Here is a 19,153-nt window from a genome sequence, read left to right as displayed (position 1 = left end):
AGACTATGCCCACACCACCAAACTGAGGGGATCTGTAGAGTGAATTGTTGAGAAGGACTGAGTATCAACACTAACTGAGGTTCAAGTGGTTTACTTGCAGTCACCTCCAGTCTGACAAGTGGTCCATGAGTAGGCAGGCTGCCATCTGATCAAGTTTAATTCAAAGGTAATGCAGGTTAGGCACTAAGACCACCCTGTAGTGTTAATCATGGGGCAGTTAGTGGTATTATAGGAAGGTTTCCTTTGAAAATCCTCACCTGATGATCCACAGCTACCTGGCTTCTGGGCCTGGTTTCCAGCACAAGCATAGGCAGGAGAGACACGAGTGCCCATATGGATCTGGGTGAATTTGCACAGAGCAGTACCAGGCCTGGGAGTGGAATGAGTGTTTGAAAATGTCCTCTTCACAAACAGGTATCTGTGCAGCTTTCTAGCACAGGCCTTTGTGGGCTACAGAACATAAAGAGCCATGTACTGTAGGCTGGGAAGTTCCTTTAAGCGATTAAGCATTTCACCAGGCACTTAAGTGATCTGGAAAATGCCTTTGGAGTGAAGAGTGGGAGACTCCTGAGGGAGGTAAGACAAAGTATTTTTATGCTGACAGCTCAATGCAGCAGTGAGGAAGCAGGCTGCAGACAGGGGATGCTCTCTGAGCAGAGCAGACTGGCTCCCAGCATGAGCCATGACTGAGCACACACACTCAACCAGTGAAACTCAAGGAATAAGTGGAATCTCATCAGAACAAATGATCAGGAATGACCTGATCTGAAAAGCAAGTTATTTATGTCTCCACTCTGGACCTAAGATGCACTGGGAACATATAATGTTTCCTGCAGACAGCTGTGGACTCCTTCATGCTGCTACAGCATGAATCTCTCCAAATCTCAGGCTCTGCATTCCACCAGTCATGCTTTTGCCAGAAGGGAGACTGTCCCAGGAGAAGACTGAAGGCAGAGCACTACCTTTTGACAGGTGACTCCTTGGCAAAGATGAGCAAAACAGTGCACTTGGATGTTTTGTACAGCCTCCTTTAATTATTGTTTCATTTTAAATTAAATAGTATCCAAACAATAAGAATTCTGAGATATCTATCATTTAAAGAGTCTGGCAAAAGCCACACTATGCCTCTTTTGACTGATTGATTACTCTTTCAATGCAGCAGCTTTGCCAATAGCTCTTCGACTGTTTTCTCTATCTAGTCAGACAGCTTCCCATGCTGTTTATGAGGACTGTTTACACACCAGCTGGGGAGAAAAAGCCTACTTTTATAGCCCTCTCCCTGAAGCCTTTGATCCTAAAACCTCAAAAATTACTAGTGGAAAAAAAAAACTTATGAAACAGCTTTATACTGGAACACAGGATAGGAAGGGATGACTTATGTCCTCAGTTGCAGCCCCCGGCAACCACAGGCAACCGTGGCAATAAATATTTTAAGCCTGTCGATTATCCACTTTCTTCCTAAGGTCCAATCTAAATCTAACCTCTGTCAGTTTAAAGCCATTCCCTCTTGTGCTATCACTTCATGCCCTTGTAAAAAGTCCCTCTCCAGATTTCTTGTAGGCCCTCTTTAGGTACTGGAAGGCTGCTGTAAGGTCTTTCCAGAGCCTCTCTTCTCTAAGCTGAACAAGCAGAACTCTCTCAGCCAGCCTTCACAGGAGAGGTGCTCCAGCCTTCCAATCATCCTTCCTGGCCCTCCTCTGTCCTTCTGACATATAGATCATATTCATAATGCAGCTATGAAAGTAAAACCAGGTGTACTCATCTGCTGAACCAGAGCAATCAAGCTCTTCACTTGCCACAAGCATGAAATAATACATCTATTGTGTGAAAATGTCCCCATTTCTTCGCATTTGCCACATGCTAAGAATGCGCAGATGGACTGCTGCTTGTGCTTAGCTGAGCCACTGTGACTCGTTCAGACATAGTAGCTTGATCCTAGATCTGGGCTATTAGGTCTTCTGACTACACTACAACCTTGGGCTAGATACATGTAAAAATTATACACAAAAGCTTGCTGATACACGCTACACCATTTAAATCCTTAAATGGGTCCAGTAGTGGCTCGTGGCTCAGTGTGTGTGCAAGTGAGGATGCTGCAGATAAGCAGCAAGCTGTTTCTTCCCAGCAAAGTCAGTTGGAAAGAAGCAGCCTATACATTCAAGCATAATGATTCAGCAAGCTCATTTAATAACAAAATTAATGTCACGGCAACTGGAAATCAGGTGTGGGAAGCACTCACGTTACAGGCAACTTGCCAGATAAGCTCCAAGCCTTGCAGAAGTTGAGCACTTAAAGCAAGGATCATCACTTCTCAAATTAGCAAATGTCTCCCCTATAATGACACACAAATCTCTCAGTTCTAGCTGATCATCAGTCTGTGGAAACTTTTTTACTGACCTGGGTTAGTAATAGGGATGCTTGCAGAACAGTTCTCTTTTGCACAGGCTCCCATGATTGATGTGAGGGTTGTAGTGGGGACATCACCAATACCTGTGGAAAAAGCATGACACTGACAAAAAAGACAGATACTACATTTGATACTAAATTTTGTATAATTATTTTCTAGAAGCAAATTACTGAGTCGGAAAGTTGAGAAGAAAAAGCAGAACAAATGATGCCACCAACACCTTCTTCCTCAAACAGTCTGCCTCAACAGCTCAAAGCAATCACAAGGAACAAAACCACAGTTTTATATTTACTGTATATCACAGCTATTCCCATTTCATCTCCTGAAATTAATGAATCTACATCAAATGCTGCTACTTCTCGTTAGAAAAATATACATTCAAAGCAAGAAACAACTGCCAGATAGGAAAATAATGTCACTTTTAAATCCATCAAATAAATTATTCACAAAAGCTGACAAGAAGGACACCAAGCTGATGTCAGTTATCCTGAATGTAGAATATTTAAGAGTTTTCAAGGATTATAACACAGTTTGGCACTCATTTGTAAATATGTATGGGTTTGTGTAAAACACTAATTTAACATTCCCCAAGTGGGTTAATGTGTACATCAGCTTGATTTTATCAAACCAATTTTATCTCATGCATCTTCAACAATTTTCTGCATTTCAAATCAGATACAAAAAGGTTTAAGGAAAAAAAAACAACAAAAGTAATAGTCTAAGAGTCTGTGTAACACAAAAAACATGAGCTCTGGCTTTCTCTTTCTGCCACTTTATAAACAAAATACTTAAAGAACTCGTCTTGGGATGCATAATGTCCCATCAATATACAGTCAACATATTTTCTTGAAGAGTTTTTGATAAGGAATAGTTATGTATAAAGCCATCAAGAATAGACCCACACCACAAAAATCTGCCAACAAAATAAACACACAGAGAAATTACTCCACTGGACCAGCCCAGTGCTGCTGTCGTCTTTATCTATTCTCCTAAGATGGTCACAATTACTTTTCAAAATGAAATTCCATATCATAGCTTCTGTCCAAAAATGAACAGTAAGTCAAATATTAATTTATATGAAATAGAAGCCAACTTAGCCCTTTATAAAGATGATCAGTGGCAAAAAAGCAAGAAATCTGTCAGGTTCCTTTCTTTCCATGTGGCATCAAAACAGCTACATGAATACATTATGCCCATGTGTCTTGAATGACCTTTGTCTTGTTTGTGTGCTTTAGATCCTGAAATAACAAATTCAGGAAAAAGCTGGCAAATGCTGAGTACACACAGTCCAGGGTGGATTCCACTAGTTGTTCTGTGCTTCTGTACAGGTCTGAGGAGCTCAGCATTTGGGAAAATCATGCCTCGAGGAATTTAATCACAAGCTATTCTCGGGCATTTCTATGCAGACAGTTACTTCTTTGCCCGTGCTCCCAGCAGGCTGGTTGGCAGCATATACAAAGATCTCAACAGACGAGACGTAGCTTTTATCTAGCAAAACAAGTTTGTAACTCTCTATTCACATTGGTAAAATCTCTCATTCCAGAAAACCTGACCTTTGTAAAACTGATGAAGAACCTCCCAATGATTATACTGACGCTGAGATTATACACTAATGTTGATCATGAAATACACACTGCATTTAAAAGATACCCCAGGAAAGCCCCTATTAGTAGAAGTATAGATTCTGTAATAAATTCCTGATGGATGAAGATTAAAAAGTAATCAAATGAATATATCCACTGAACATATTAAGATCACATGCTTCATACAGAACACAGAAAATAGTATGAGCTGCTTCTAAGGCAGAATAAGAACCATCATAATCAACTTTGAATTGCTCTTCCAAATACTTAGGAAATACAGGTACTTTTTTTTCTATTAGCCTGTTGATGCAGGAGTCACAGACAACGCGGAGACGATCAGTGTGATCAAGCGATTGCCAAAGTTTATTCCGATACAGTGCTCCTTTTATACCCTTACACCCTTAGGTTTCTTATGTAACAGCCTTGGGTACTGAGCTCTAATTGGTTAGTCTAGAGGTTACTACTGTTTACAAAGCTAATGTTTATAACTTGTTATAATTGCAATTAAATACCTTACTCTAAAAATACAGTGGGAAACTACAACCTTGGCAGAGATCATTCTCTGCACGTTTTCAGTGGAAAATTACAGAGGCCTAACAAGACAACTGACCTTGCTTATGCCTGCCAAGAATCTTTTTACTTTACAGTAACAAGGCTCAGGGTATCGGGATTGCTCACTACGTGGCCTTGGCTCTTTCAGAATTCCCACAATTAGCCCAAGTTTGAAAAGAAAACATAATAAACCAAGTATGTTAGATTTTAGTATTTCAACAGATAAGCCTAATCTGAAACAACCCTATAAACATCACATTTTACCCAGAGACTTAATTGAGTTCTAAGGTATATAGAATTAGCTCTGCTCTCATAGATACGAAGAAAAAATGTTATTTCCTTAGATGAAAGTTAGGTTAGGCAGACAGAAAACGTATATGCCAGAAGCAAATTTTGATATAAAAAACCTACCTGCAACAGGGGTCCTGATTTTCAACCTGTCGACCTCCATGATAAAATCGTCCTTCAGGAAGAGGAACCCAATGATGGAGAAGAGATAAACTAGGATGAGTGCTAGCACTGCAGTGAGGATAATGGAACGACCATTGCGGGTAACACTTTTTATCACATTTAGCAATGTCTCTTCTCTGTAGACCAGATCAAACAGCTGGGAAAAGCATAGAGGAGTGGAAAAATGGACAGAAATGAGACAATATAAGGATGCTACATAGGAAAACAATCTGAAACATACATCTAGCCATGTTCTAAATTCTCAGCTTCATAAACACACAAGTCACATTGATTTCAGTGGGAGCTGGGCATGCTTATAGGAGGAGAAAATCTAGCACAGAACTTTAAATTTAAGTCAAGTCCAAACACAAAGTATGTATGAGCCTGATCCAAATGTGATTAATGGTTATCAATAAGATCATTGTTTCCCCATGTCAAAATCAGGGCTAGATTAAAATTAAAAACCAGTTTCTTCATACTATGGATCTGTATCTGCAAATCAGTTGTTCATGTTATCTCCCATCTGATAAACATACATGGGCTACAATTCAAAAATGCACTCATGCATGTAACTAATTGCATGCCTGTAAACTGTTTCTTTGAGCTCATGGCATCATTTAAAAGTCACTCACATGTACACAGATCAGGGCCACCGCTTTTTAGGACAAAGTTAAATTCATTGTAATGTTTGTAGAAAACTAGAAACTTGCACTCTTCTTCATCAGGCACTATATACTTTCTTGGTATTTAAAGTACACATCGAGATAATACTGCTTTGAATGTCAAAGGCCTACAACAGCAATTAAACATGATAAGAGCTTTTCAAGAAATTATAGCTTTTTTCTCTTACAGTTCTATTGATGTTCTATAGTGCTTTCGACCTTATCTATAATGTATGTATTTCCACTTCAAAACATTCAGATTACAGATATAGCGACACATTATGATTTATCAAAATGGTCCACAGAAGAAGGTATTAGCCACAATTCACAAGGTCTGTAGAAGGATTTGTGGAAGGATTAATCTTAAATGAAGAAAGAGGGAAGGCAGTTATCATTCATTCCATACAAGACAAAGCTTAGAATGAGGAACAAATCTCAGAGTTTAGAATATATCCAGTACAAAGTGAACAGCTGGAAGGAACTTGGGAACGTGGGTAATTATAATATCTGTGAATCATGGACATTGGTCAATAGCAGTCACTGAGAAAAGTAAGTACATAAAATGTTTCTTAAACTACTTGGCACTTTGGAAAGTATTTTAAGATAGAGATCACCTTACTCATTGAAGGAATAACAGATAATTCACTGGGCATTTTTTAAGCAGAAGAGTTACATTCATTTGATAAAGGTCCTGCAGCTACAGCCACAAATCTTGGCTCCTTTGAAATCTGCCCAAACTTTGAAACTGACTTTAATGCCAAGATATGGAAAACCTGATTTCAGCAGGTGCTCTACCAGAGTAAGCATTGAACCCCTAAACACTTTAGTGTGCTTAACACACCTCTGTGAAAGGCTGGGAGCTCACCATTATTCAGGGAGCTGTGAAAAAGACGACAACAGGAAAGTGAACCCATGTAAATGACCACAATTTAGTCAGTCTCCCTGCAAGTTTCACACATTCCAGTATCAAGCAAAAGGATTAGAAAACAAAAGCAATGAAATACCTTTTACTGCTATGCAGTATGAAGGGAGCAGTTAGCTGAGTTTAGCATAATTTTCTATGATTCATTTTCATTGCACCTGTATCATATTATAAAAAGGCATTCCATCTGGGTAATGGCAACAAAAGAAAATGAAGTGGGATACATTTAAAGTGATGAATCTTCCTGCTACACCACGGGCATGCCATCCCCATTTCCCAAGTAATTTCTTTAAAATTGTATTTATTTTATTAGGGCTGCAAGAAGAACTGAGGAATGAGATCCTTTGGTATAGGTATGATGCACACACCAGTGGACAACTCCTGTCCTGGAGAGATTAGGACTGACGCAAGGTATGGAACAATGGACACAGAATACATGTATGCTGGGGAAGGGGGAGAATAAGGAGTGGCTGTATGATAATTGTCTGAAAAGAAAGGGGCAAACTTTCAACTCTGACCCAGACAAAGCAAGTCCTAACAGCAACAGGTTCTAATGAAAACAGCAGCTCCTAAGGGGCAGCAACACAACGGCATGCTAAAAATACACACGATTTGGCTTGACTGTCAGGAAGAAATTGAAGACAGCTGCATGGGTAACGGTATTTTCTATTTTTGCAAAGTTTTCCCCTCCACAGAAGCACATACTTACCAGGAAACTGTAGAAGAATTCGTGCACACAGAGGCCCAGCATGCAGACCAGGACATACGCTACATGATAGAGAAAAGCCATGTCCATGATAACCGCTCTGTAGCCACGAGTAAAAGTTCCACGGTTCCCAACAAAGCTCACCAGAAACACTATTTTGTTACAAAGCTGTGGGGGTAACAAAAGCTAGGTTTATTCCATCAGAAAAAATATGTTATTTATTGTTTGCATTGCTGTAGTGCTTGATTTGACTAAAGTGAGAGTGAGATGGAAGAAAACCAACAACCAGCGTACACTGGGAATGAACCCATGAGAGTAAGTGGAAGCACATCACCCTTCTAACACTGCACTGTGCCTCATTTACTCCTATTGAGTACACAATTCATTTACTCCTATCACATGAGTGAGTAGGTAAGGTGGGATTATTGTCATAAGGCATTAAAAAAAACCAAGCAGGGAGATTTTGAGTTTGGATCTGAGACTATGTAAGAGCAGCTAGGCATGCTACTACAAAGGGAACCATAGGAACACAACAGAAAGTGTGTGGGGTGTGTGAGAGACCTACTGTTTCCTTCAGATTGTGTTTTTCAATATAAAATCTCTAAAAGAAAAATACTGGGGGCATTTTTGAAGTATTTAAGCAACAGCATCAGATTCTTCACTGCTCTTCAACAAACAGTGGTGCAGAAGTAAATACTAAAGGGACTAACCTCATCAGTTTGATAGTCCAGGACAAGCAATGAGGACTTAACATGTTTTTTTTCCTTCACAAATTTGACAAAGGCAAGTACTGCTTACTTGCCTTTACCTTTGACTACGTGTCTGGGTAGCTTTAAGTATGTGAAATTCTCCCAGAGCTGGTAGCAAATAGCCCAATACTTTGTGCTAAGGTGAATTAGAGCTGTAGCAGTCAGGCAGAAATCTAAGTAGATGAATTGTAAGCACGACTGATGACTGTATATCTTACCAAGCTCAGTAAACACGCAAACTTACTCATGTCTAAGTTAAAAGATCTGGCAAAGGGCTGAGAGTATATTTAATTTCCAAAAGCTTTTTCTTCTCAAAAACATATTTAATGTAACAGACTAATCTCACAAATTTGTGTCACTGAATGAATTGGTAAAGAAAAGTATTCTTCTAATATGAGAAACTAAATTTAATTGCCCATATTGAGGAATATTTCTTTACATTTCACATTGTTTTTATTTTTTAAATATTTGCATATGCACCAAACCAAACCAGCTTTTATTCTTAGCTTCCTACTTTGCTGACACTGCTGTTTCACAATGACTGGAAATGATGTATTTTTTGGCTTAACCAGCGAACCAGAAAAAGAAGTTCTTTGCACAGCTCTAATTAAGGGCTTTTTTAATAGGAGAGCCTTAATGTCTCTGCTTCTGCTGAAAGAGAAATTCTGCTTGTTTCGTAAGTACTTACATTAGCAGCACCAAGAAGTATCAAGGTAGGACCGAGCCCTATAGTATATATAGACCTGAGAATAACAGACACCAAAAAGGGTCGAATACCAACAGGCTTGGAGATGAAAAACAGCATTGCTGTACAAAATGCCACTGCTATCCAAAGGAGGACTGAAAACAACGGAGAGAGCGTGCCTGTATAGAGGAGAAAGGGAGATTTCAGAAAGGCATCTTTGGTGAGTCCATTTTTCACCATGAAACAGGTCCAAAACATCAATTCTTTTGCCAATATAGCTAACAAAAAGTGTGATTCACGCACCACAACTGCTGACCACAACTCGCCCTAATTGCAGTGAGAGCTATTATTATCATAGTATTGTTGATTTTTGCACAGGTAATAACAAGAGCAATTACAGAAATTTCCATTAAAATCCAGGGAGTGCTTAGGGATGACAGTTTATCCTTCTCCTGGAGCAAGCTACTAATCACTTCCCTTCTGCAGGGATCATTAAGGGTTCTTCCAGTCTAATTCCATGATTACTCAGCTACAGAAATAACCGGTCCTTGGGGCGGCGCAGCAAGTGGCACTGCACTGCAGTGTCACGTTCTGATCCTCAACAGCACCAAAGCACTCTGGTTTTAGAAAAGCATCTTTGTCCTGAAGGGCTGCGGGTGTTCAGCAGGAGCCTCCGCCTCTGCACAGGAGCAAGGCACTCGCTGTAATGAGAGGCAGCCACAGGGACTTCAGCAGGAGCAGGCAGCATCTGCATTGCCGAGAGCGGCTGAATAGCTGTGCCTTGCTCCTGGGGAGGCAGCAGGTCCCAGGTCTTGCTGAGTTCCTGAGGGCATGTGAGCCTTCAGAGTCAGTCTCTTTGCTGCTCTGCAAGATGCTGGCTCCAGGCTCTCCCTGTATTTTGAGCGATGCCCCTGTTTTCCCTTCTCTCCTCTGCTTAAAGCCCTGGAAAAACACCATGTTGCTGTGATATAAAAAGCACATTCAGATCTTGGGGCACTGTTACACTTGTGCACTGACTTCTATTGTTATCAGATGAACTGAGAGGTCAGTGATGGGGGAGAAGGGAATAGAAAATTTAGCTAGACTCACAATAGAAATCATGCTATCTCTTTGGCAACAAATACACAGCTAAGCAGTATCAGTGGAATTAGAAAACAATGAAAGGAGGCCCTAGCCTCAACATTCAGATGGCATCTGAACTTTCCAAAGTCCAGGAGCGTTTGTATCCTTGGCAGGAGGTTCAAGGTCTGCTCTGATGGATAGTTCCTTCGCCAGCAAGACTTGGAAACTTTTAACGGATCCTAAAAAATCACTTCCAAGTGGATTTCAAAGGTAAGGCCAAAGCACTCACTGTCTCTTTAACAAACCATTTTGCCTTCATCCCTACTGCAGGTCAACCAGTTTCACTTCACAGGACCCACATCAGTAACATGTGCAGACAGGTGAGCTGGAAGCAAGGAGTCCTCTGGAGTGCAAATCTTGCTTATGTCATATTTTGTAAGAACTGCAGGTATCTACTAAAAGGCAGCATTCTCGGGATGATTAGATCAGCCCAGACACCTCAGACATGTGAATATAGGTGGGCTTATGCAAGGTGAAGCAGAAAAATGGAAGACAAACTCTGGCTGTTAAATCAGTTTTTGGTGGAGTGGGAGGCCAGTACGAAGGATGCTTAGACCCTTAAACATCTTTAAGGATGACTTGCTAATCCCATTTGGCCACACCTATTGTTTATTGCTTAGGAACTGCTTTTGCTTTTACAAGCACTAGGAACTCAAATCCTGAAATGTGCTATCACTGAAATCACTGGATTACTGGGGCCATTTAAACTAATGCTATATAAATCTGCAGTTCAAAATAAGCATTAATACCTACTGGTTAAAGACCAGAGGATTTCTGTGAGTACAGATTAGCTAAAATTTAGCATCTTAAAAGGTTTATTTTTAACTCATTATTTCTCCTTTTATTCTGCATGGGCTGTAATGTGCACGCACTCCAAGTGACTCTCCAGTTTACAAACAGGAAAGAACTAAGTACAAATGCTTCCCTTTTTCTGCAGCGATGCCTGTGCCATGACCTGCAGAGACCACCCTGTAGGGTGAAAGGGCAATGTGGTCTCCATGCCAATGTATTTTAATCTGCTGCCTTTCTGGTTAGCCAGCCAACAGGAATGCTTGCTGGTGCCAACTCTGGTATTTGTGAAAAGCACATGTATCTACTAGAAGCTGGACTGCTTCCACCTAGCCCAGCTCACATGCCATCAGGCAGACCTAACTTTCAGTCACATTACTGACTGGACTGAACACAAACCCAAGACCTAGAGGTGAATGGCTCTACTCCCATTACCAGTATTCTGAACTATTTAGTCTCCTTTATCCCAATTAAGCTTGTTTTGGATTCAAAGAGGTTTCCTGCTATTCTGCTGCATTTACTTAATGAAATTTATTATTTGTGGTATTTCCTGTGGCATGTGATGAAGCAGAGGCAGAATCAGAGGTTTTAAGCATATCTTTATGCAATGAATTTATCCTCTGCAACAGTTATGTCCTTTTATCCCAATAAACAAAGTAGTCAAAAGCCAAGAAGCTAGTTTTCAATGCATTCTATTCCATATGCTTTTAAGACTGCAAGTCATGCAGTTTGGTCAGTTCTAAGGCATCTCTGTCACTCTGGTGCCAGGAATCCTTCTTCAGCTCAGAAGCTGTAACTCAATGTGTGCAGTAGTATACTGCAATATGGCAGAATTAGCCCTGGTCATCTGGATGATCTTAGCAACTATGCTCTGCCCATTTTACTTCACATTGTGTGGGCCATATGACGTACAAAAGGTTAGTTACCACATTCAGACAAGATTTGGTACCTACTTAGAAGGTACTAAATGGCTTCTGCAGATACAAGGATACCTGAAGATGCGGTTTTATATAGCTGTTACCTTAGCATTGAAAGCATTTAAAATTACAAGGAAAAATAAAACCAAACTCTACTTGCCTTCATCTCCATCATCTCCAAAGGGGTAGAACAGAGCAACTGCTAAATTGATGAATACAGCAAGGTTGAAGGAAATGCTTCCCCAGAGAGAGATGTGTCTGGAGAACCAAAACAGGGGTGGATTATCTAGAATGGGGAGAAGAGCAGCAATCAGTAAAATGAAAGTAGGTAGGAACTCAATCAGTAATGGCCTCCAGGGAATTAAAAAATATAGATTAATGAAGAAAATATGCAGATATTTAAAATTAATTAAAATAGACTAATGTTAAGAATAGGTTTGCCATAAAACTTAGTTTTAAGCAGAGTTTTTAATCCAAACATTTATTAAATATGAGAGTTTTGCCTCTGCTCAGGTTTTAGGATTAGATATTTTGTTAAGAGTTTTTGACTGACTCTGAATCTGTAGCCTCTTTGCACTGAGACACAAAATCAAGCAAAAAAATACATTTTAGCACTCTGTGTGCCTGTCAACCAGAAGACTCAGAACAGGTCATCCAGACAACCCATTTGGACCAAGTACACTGATGACATTATTAAAAAACCAATGGAATAGGCAAGGTTTCAGAGCTGCGGTATTTTCCCCACCTCTGTCAAACTAAATACATCTTTATTACTTCGGGGAGCAGGTGAAAATTTGGTCTGAGTAGAATTTGTTTTTATGAAAGCTATTTCCTGCATGATCCTCAGATATTCAAGGTTACCTGCAGACAAACAGCTCTTTACTCCTGCTTAGAAGGACTCAAATGAAACGATAATCACCATATATGAAGTGCTGTACAAATACAGAGAAATAGTCTATATCCCAGAGAACCTATAACCTAGTTAGAAAAGACTATAAAGGGAAATAGGGCAAAACAGGGTTAAGATTTTGTGTCTGGAGTCACATAAACGATTCAGCAAAAAGGCTAGGAACAAGATCAGAAGGTACTAAGACTCAGGCAAGCATTTCATACATGTGACAACACTACAATATGTTTAAATGAACACTTAAAACAAGATTCTTTGTGTGATAGTGTGAAAAAATCTCTAGCCAGAGAGTTTTGTTTATCCGAACATGATGTACTCCTATTAGATTTTAAAGTACCAAGAACCTGCTGCAAGCATGCAGAGGTTTAAATGAACATTTAAAACAAGATTCTATGTTCAATAGTATGAGAAGATCTCTAGCCAGAGAGGTTTATCTATTTGAACATGATGTATTCCTAATAGTTAGATTTTAAAGTACTGAGAACGTGCTGCAAGCATGCAGAGCATATTCCTGACTTGTCTGCATCCAGCTAACATTTCAGAAACAGCAGAGTCATTCAACTGCCCATAGCTGCCTCAGACTTTAGTCTAAATAGACTTTAATTATGATTAGGTAAATATCCAGATTTCATTGTGATAACCTTATGCTGTTGACTGCTGAGATTTAAGTATTTGGAGCAGTTGCAAATGATATCTGTCAATTTAAGCAACAGACTGCATGCTAATAGACATTTGGCTAAAGAATGAACTGAGCCTCAACCTGTATTATCTTTTCAAATAAAATAACCCCAACAAACCACATGGAGATTTGTGGGCCATTCCACTGATGAAAGGAATTGAGGAATTTCTTTTCTGAATAAAAATAAACCAATTTTCTTTGCTTATAGCATTAGGCAGGTCTGGTGTATGTAAGTGTAGTGTCAGGCTCTTTTATTTGTGCTTCTTAAGCAAAACCAACAGATACGATTTTGTTACTGGAGTAATTTTCCTACAATACAGTGACTTTTATTCCCACATAGACTGCACAGATAGTGAGTTATTCTGGAATAATTTATTTCACAACTTCTACTCTGGTCAGCTTGTCAGTACAGACAAGCTCTTACAGTGCTATCAAGGGAAGCAGGTCTGAGCCAACAGGGTTCACACTGAAGACTTACTACTGCCTCTGAAAATTATAGCCTGGGAACTGACATTTGTAAAAACTGCAAACAACATCTATGTTTCCATCATGTCAAAGATGCTACATTAAACCATATTGCTCTGACTATCCAAATTCTCTGCTGCTCTGACCATAGATCCTATTCTTACCTTCCTTCTTAATTGCGTAATGATGCCGCAACCAGCTGATGTGTACCACCCCAATGGCATCTGAATTTTAGCACTGAATGAAGCGATCACTCTCGTCTACTTTTACTTGTATACATATATAAAATATAACTTCTTCCCTTATCCCTCCAGGATGCTTATTTAGTTTGCAGCCTTGATTCTGTGCTCCAAAAGTAAAAAGCAGCTGAGGTGGCAGGATCTTCCTGTCCCCGGGACATCAGTAGCAGCAGCAGCACCATTCCTGGTGAGGGCAAGCAGCTGTAATGCCCACTGGTGAACTACACAAGAAACCCAGGGTACCTGGCTTGGCTTCACTGCACCTCCTCTTAGAGCCCCTGCTTTAATCTCTCCCCCATGATCTTGACTGTGGTTATCAGATCTGCAAGCAGCTCAAGGTGGTATGTGTGCTTCTGCCACCACCATGGGACATAACAGACTGGGACATAGTGCAGCCTAGTCAAGTAAGGCTGATGTGAACTGGCAGAGAGAAACTGACTCCATGGGAGTCAGGCAGATTTAAAGCAGCTGAGGTTCTGGTGAGGGACGTTTTCAAGTGACTGACATTTACAAGTTTTTTAATGGCCTTTTAGGAATCTGCAAACCTCAAATATGCAGCTACACATGTTTTTGTTAAATATTAGGGGCCTTGGCTTAATTAGGCACAGCGCTATTGAGTTTAGTAGAACTACACCCAGTTTATCCACCCCTCTGTGTAACTTCTGGAGTCCAAAACATCATCTTGAACACATTACTTATATTACTAACTGCTTCATATTATGCCTCTTTTAGGGTGGCATGCAAGTGTCTCTGCTGACCTACACCCTCAAGCCCTGAACAGTTCTGCCTGTTGCAGTATTGGAGTGAGCAGACAAAAGGTACTATTAAAATGAAAGTATTTGAAGGCTTAAAAGCAGGGTTTTAGCATAATTAAGGTATTTTTTGAAATTACAATACTTACTCCTGATTTTCTTTTGCCATTTCATCTCGTTGTACAGATCCTCTGTCTGCTGGAAAAAGTCATTGACTTTGCTCCCTTGTTCATCTCTCTCTGTTGTATTGAACACCCGACACTTGGATTCCCGAGTGAGGAATTCACAAATATTGGGGACAGGGAAGACGATCTGTTCCATTGTTCTATCGTGGCGAACAATCTATAAATAAAATACACATTTTTGTCAAGATCAGTGACTATCCATCCATTCTGTCACATCTTTTCTTGTTCACAGCTCCCCTTTTATTTGTAAATTAATGAATAAATTATTTGAACATTACAATGAAGTTATGAAGTTGAACCAATCAATCCTAAAACAAAGCAAAACTACTTTTCTATCTTCAAAAGCCTGCAGAAAAATAGGGTGGCAAATACATACACAAGCAAATAAATACTTCAGCAAAACCTAGGTCCAGACTTCCCCCAAATACAAAAAATATTCTAATTCAGAATGCTTCCATTTTGCAATAAATGCAAACAAATCTTCCCCAGTAAACAGGGCAGAAGTTCTGGGGCTTTCTGCTCAGCTTACAAAATTCTTTTCTCACCTTAAGTCTATTTCAATTATGAGATAAATTGTGAAGGTGAACACGCAAAAATAGCACCTTGTTACTCAGACAGTACCCATATGTTGTCAGTCTTTATCTTCTTCCTTGGCAGAAACAAGGTTTTGCATTGTTTGTTTTTTAAGGCCTACCGAGTTACTGGTGAGTGAGCTAGATTTTATTCTGCCTCACCACACTGCCATCAAAACTGCTTCCCCATTCGATCATGGACTCTGCATTACTGAAAATACAGAAATGAGCAGAAATTCATCTTGACTCCTAGACCCATGTTTCTGTACAGCCACCAATGGAAAAGAAACCCCACTATTTGACTTTCAAATCAAACAAATGAGATACCCTGATATAGGGGAGCTATATTTGAAATGCCAAACAAATCTAGGACTGCTTTCAGAGAAAGACCAGAGAGCATCCATTTGATAAAACAGCAATGCTGGGCTGAGTTTCGCTTTTCCAGTCTCAGTTACGCATTAAACCACACTCCCTTCTCTGTATTAATTCATATTTATCATGTGAACACACTAAAAAAGCACCTGTCTTAAGGCATTTTTAAGAGTAACATAGTCAAGCACATTTTTGTTAAAAATGAAGGATAATTCCCTCATTTCTGCTCATGGGCATATGCATTATGTAAAATTTAGACATGCAGTTTTGAAGTGTCCTAAGTAAATAGTTGTATCTCAGGCCAACACGACTATGTGACTAGCATACTTAGCTGCCCTCTGGACCACCACAGCCATGGAGCTTCCATTTATCCTGTGGTGGGATAACATGGCCTGTATCAGGCAAAAAAGATGGTGGGAAACAGAGAAGGACCAGCCATAGCCTGTCTTGATGGCAACCAGGGCAAAAGGGACCTGATGGGCTTGCATCAAGACCCTACACACCCAAGCTCAGGTCTGATGTTGTGATGGAGCCTTGGATCCCACTGAAGATTAAATTATTGGCCCAGATTCAGGCTGGGCCTGTGTGCAACCATACTGTGCTGTTTTCATACTTGGCCAGTTTTGGACTTGATACAGCATTTCCAAAAGACAGATGCCTCTTCTTCCTGCAGTCCCTCACAGCAGCTACCTCTGCACCATGGAAATTCTCCTCCTTATGAAATCACTAAGGACTAGAGATACTACAGTGCCTAATTCCTACCTTGATGTTTATAATCCCATTAAATTTGTAAGAGCGCAGTAACTGACATAAGAGTTAAGAACCTAAATACCTCTGTGGATCTTGATCTAAATCCAATCCATGGCAGGGGTAAAGTTTAAAACAGAGAACAGAACTCATGAATCAGGCCAAGCCTTGGTCTTTTAAACAAAAGCCATACTGAATGTCTACACAGCTTCAAAACCTCTTTGTACTCCAGCCAGACTTTTAACTTGATCAGTTAGCATCGCTGGCTTTGAAATTCATGACTATTTATTTGAGTGATGTACCATACAAGATTATTCTTGACTTCATGACACTGTCATTATTTCCCTAACAAAACATGCTTGGTAACACACAAGCAAGCTACTGTAATACGATTATTTGAAGCCACTTTTAATATAGGTGCATTCCTTTTTCTCCCATAGCCAAAAGCATATTATTCAACTTTTTCCTCATAAATAATCTACACCATTTGAATAAGCTTTGCTGCTCTGAATCTTAAAAAGAGTTGATACACTGTGCACAAGATGCAAACTTGTCTCGTATCCAATCTTCCAGTGAGCAATTCTTTACCTCTATCTGTGCCGTATGATTGGCATAATACCTCAAGGCTTCATCTCCTTCATCTGGATCTGACCCTGGTTTCAGCATCTGTTGCAATGTTTTATTGTGACGAGCCAACTAGAAAAAGAAGAAAAAAACACTGATTTATGTCCTGCTGCTATGTTTTCAGCTTTATCATCTCCACTTAACTAACACAAATCTTCCTTCCCCCATCCCCATATACTTACATGCTCAACCCAGTGGGGCTCTCTTCTCAGATAACAACAAAAACGTAATTACTTGAGAACAATAGAAATAATTTAGTCTTAAAAAGTCAGCAGCAAGTCTTGGGCTGAGATTTATGAAAGGCAGCTTAGCTTGCAGCCTAGATGGCTTTTGGAGGGCTTTTGACAAATGACAAAGAATTAGACTGAATGCTTCTTTTCACTCAAGTTTGGATATAAAATGTGCATACCTCTGACTACATAATTACATTTACAACTAAATTTTTTCTGCAATTTCAAGTGGCTAAACAATTCTTCACCATGTTGTAGGTTGGTATTTCAGGGCTGCCAAGATAATGTCCGTAGCTATTTCAGAGGCAGCTGGACTGCAGCGGAGGGCAAATACATTCCATGTACACAGCACATACCTACACACACAAATATGTATCTCCTACAAACTTTTAGAAATTATATATGTTACATGAGTCATAAAATACATCTGTTCTTGTTGAATAGTAAATATCTTAAATGCTCAATAGCAGCACAAAGGTTAATACTGAGAATGTCAGCAAACGCATTTAAGATGTCCTTTAGGTCAGTGAAAAACAAAGACCTAATTACAAGGCATGAGGAAACGCTATTGAAAATGCAATTTCTCCTATACCATTGTGAGTGGTTTTCATCCAGATACTGCAGTATTTCACCTGTTTTAAGTGGGGAAATCTGCGGGAGGAAAGGAAAGGCTATCTTACAGACATGATCCAGACTTTAATCACTACTCTGACATTACCACAACAGACTAGGCAGAGATGTTAGGAACAAGGCAGGCACAGAACTCAAAATGACCACAGGAACTAGGCTTTGAAGTGCTGATCACCACAGGTGGATTAGGATTGTACTACATGAAATAACGCTGTATGGTGAGGAATTACAAAACAATTGCAAATCTACAAAAAGAGTGCAGGGATCAAGTCTAAAACTAACAGTGGATGTAAACAGATATTATAATAATCTAACCAGAAAATTATCTCACTTGTTATAAGCTATTTGCATATCTCATTATCCTCCTTATAAAAGAAGGAGGGGGGACTAATACAAGTAAAATCTACTCTATTTGTTCCCTAGAACCTACTGATAAAAATAAATTTTATTGTGGATTTTGATATAAACTTATTAATTAAAGATGAATAATAAATGAAAATAAATTAAATATTCAAAAGAAAGAGAAAATATGAAATAAATATTCAGGAAGAATAAACATACTTCATACAACTTCCTCATGGACAGAAGTCTGCTTGGCCCTGACAGCAGAGCCTTGAACCAATGTGGCTGAACTTCAGCCTTTTATAAAAGGGTCACAAGCAGATATACAGGGAGACATGCAAAAAAATCACAGGGGGGTCAACCACAGAGCAATATTCCTTCCATCAATAAGAGATTTCTACCTTGAAGAGTTACTTTTTTACTCTTCCTAGCAAATGCATGCAAAGTCTCATTACACGTATTAATCTTACACAACTTTCACTTATTTTTAAGACTAAAAAGGTTCTTTTAAGACTACCTGGCTAGTTATCCTTCACACAAGCCATATAACCCAATCCAGTCAGTAGTTGCTGCAGTATGACTGCAAGATCTGCTTAGCAGGACAACTTGAGTTCATTTCCTAGAGGTCTTTTGCATTCCTCCCAGTACATGCTCCAGCATCATGAAAAAACAAGGTAAGCTTATGGAAACAAGGTACTGACTAAAAATTCCCTTTAAACAGTGTTACTATTTTTGACTTAGCTTTATTGAGTGCCCCTCTGCTTCTGTACTTACAAAAGGGCAAGTGAGAGCACACAATTCACCTCCTCTGTATCATTCATCATTCTGTACACTACTGACACATCTTCTTTTATTTGTCTCTTCT

The 19,153-nt window shown here is 39.5% G+C and overlaps 1 protein-coding gene across 1 annotated transcript in view; it reads right to left on the bottom strand.

Moving 5' to 3' along the window:
* ITPR2 (inositol 1,4,5-trisphosphate receptor type 2) overlaps positions 1-19,153 on the bottom strand; it is a 252,357-nt gene that overhangs the window by 27,380 nt on the left and 205,824 nt on the right. The window contains exons 46-52 of the mRNA XM_034062808.1: positions 17,051-17,158; positions 14,736-14,928; positions 11,705-11,830; positions 8,720-8,895; positions 7,286-7,450; positions 4,954-5,149; positions 2,398-2,490 (exon numbers count right to left, since the gene is read on the bottom strand). Of these exons, the coding sequence (XP_033918699.1) occupies positions 2,398-2,490; positions 4,954-5,149; positions 7,286-7,450; positions 8,720-8,895; positions 11,705-11,830; positions 14,736-14,928; positions 17,051-17,158 (1,057 nt within the window). The remainder of the gene's footprint in view (positions 1-2,397; positions 2,491-4,953; positions 5,150-7,285; positions 7,451-8,719; positions 8,896-11,704; positions 11,831-14,735; positions 14,929-17,050; positions 17,159-19,153) is intronic.

The sequence above is a fragment of the Melopsittacus undulatus genome, chromosome 5 (assembly GCF_012275295.1).
Source record: "Melopsittacus undulatus isolate bMelUnd1 chromosome 5, bMelUnd1.mat.Z, whole genome shotgun sequence".
Classification (NCBI taxonomy): Eukaryota; Metazoa; Chordata; class Aves; order Psittaciformes; family Psittaculidae; genus Melopsittacus; species Melopsittacus undulatus.
This window is presented reverse-complemented; position numbering and strand designations above follow the sequence as displayed.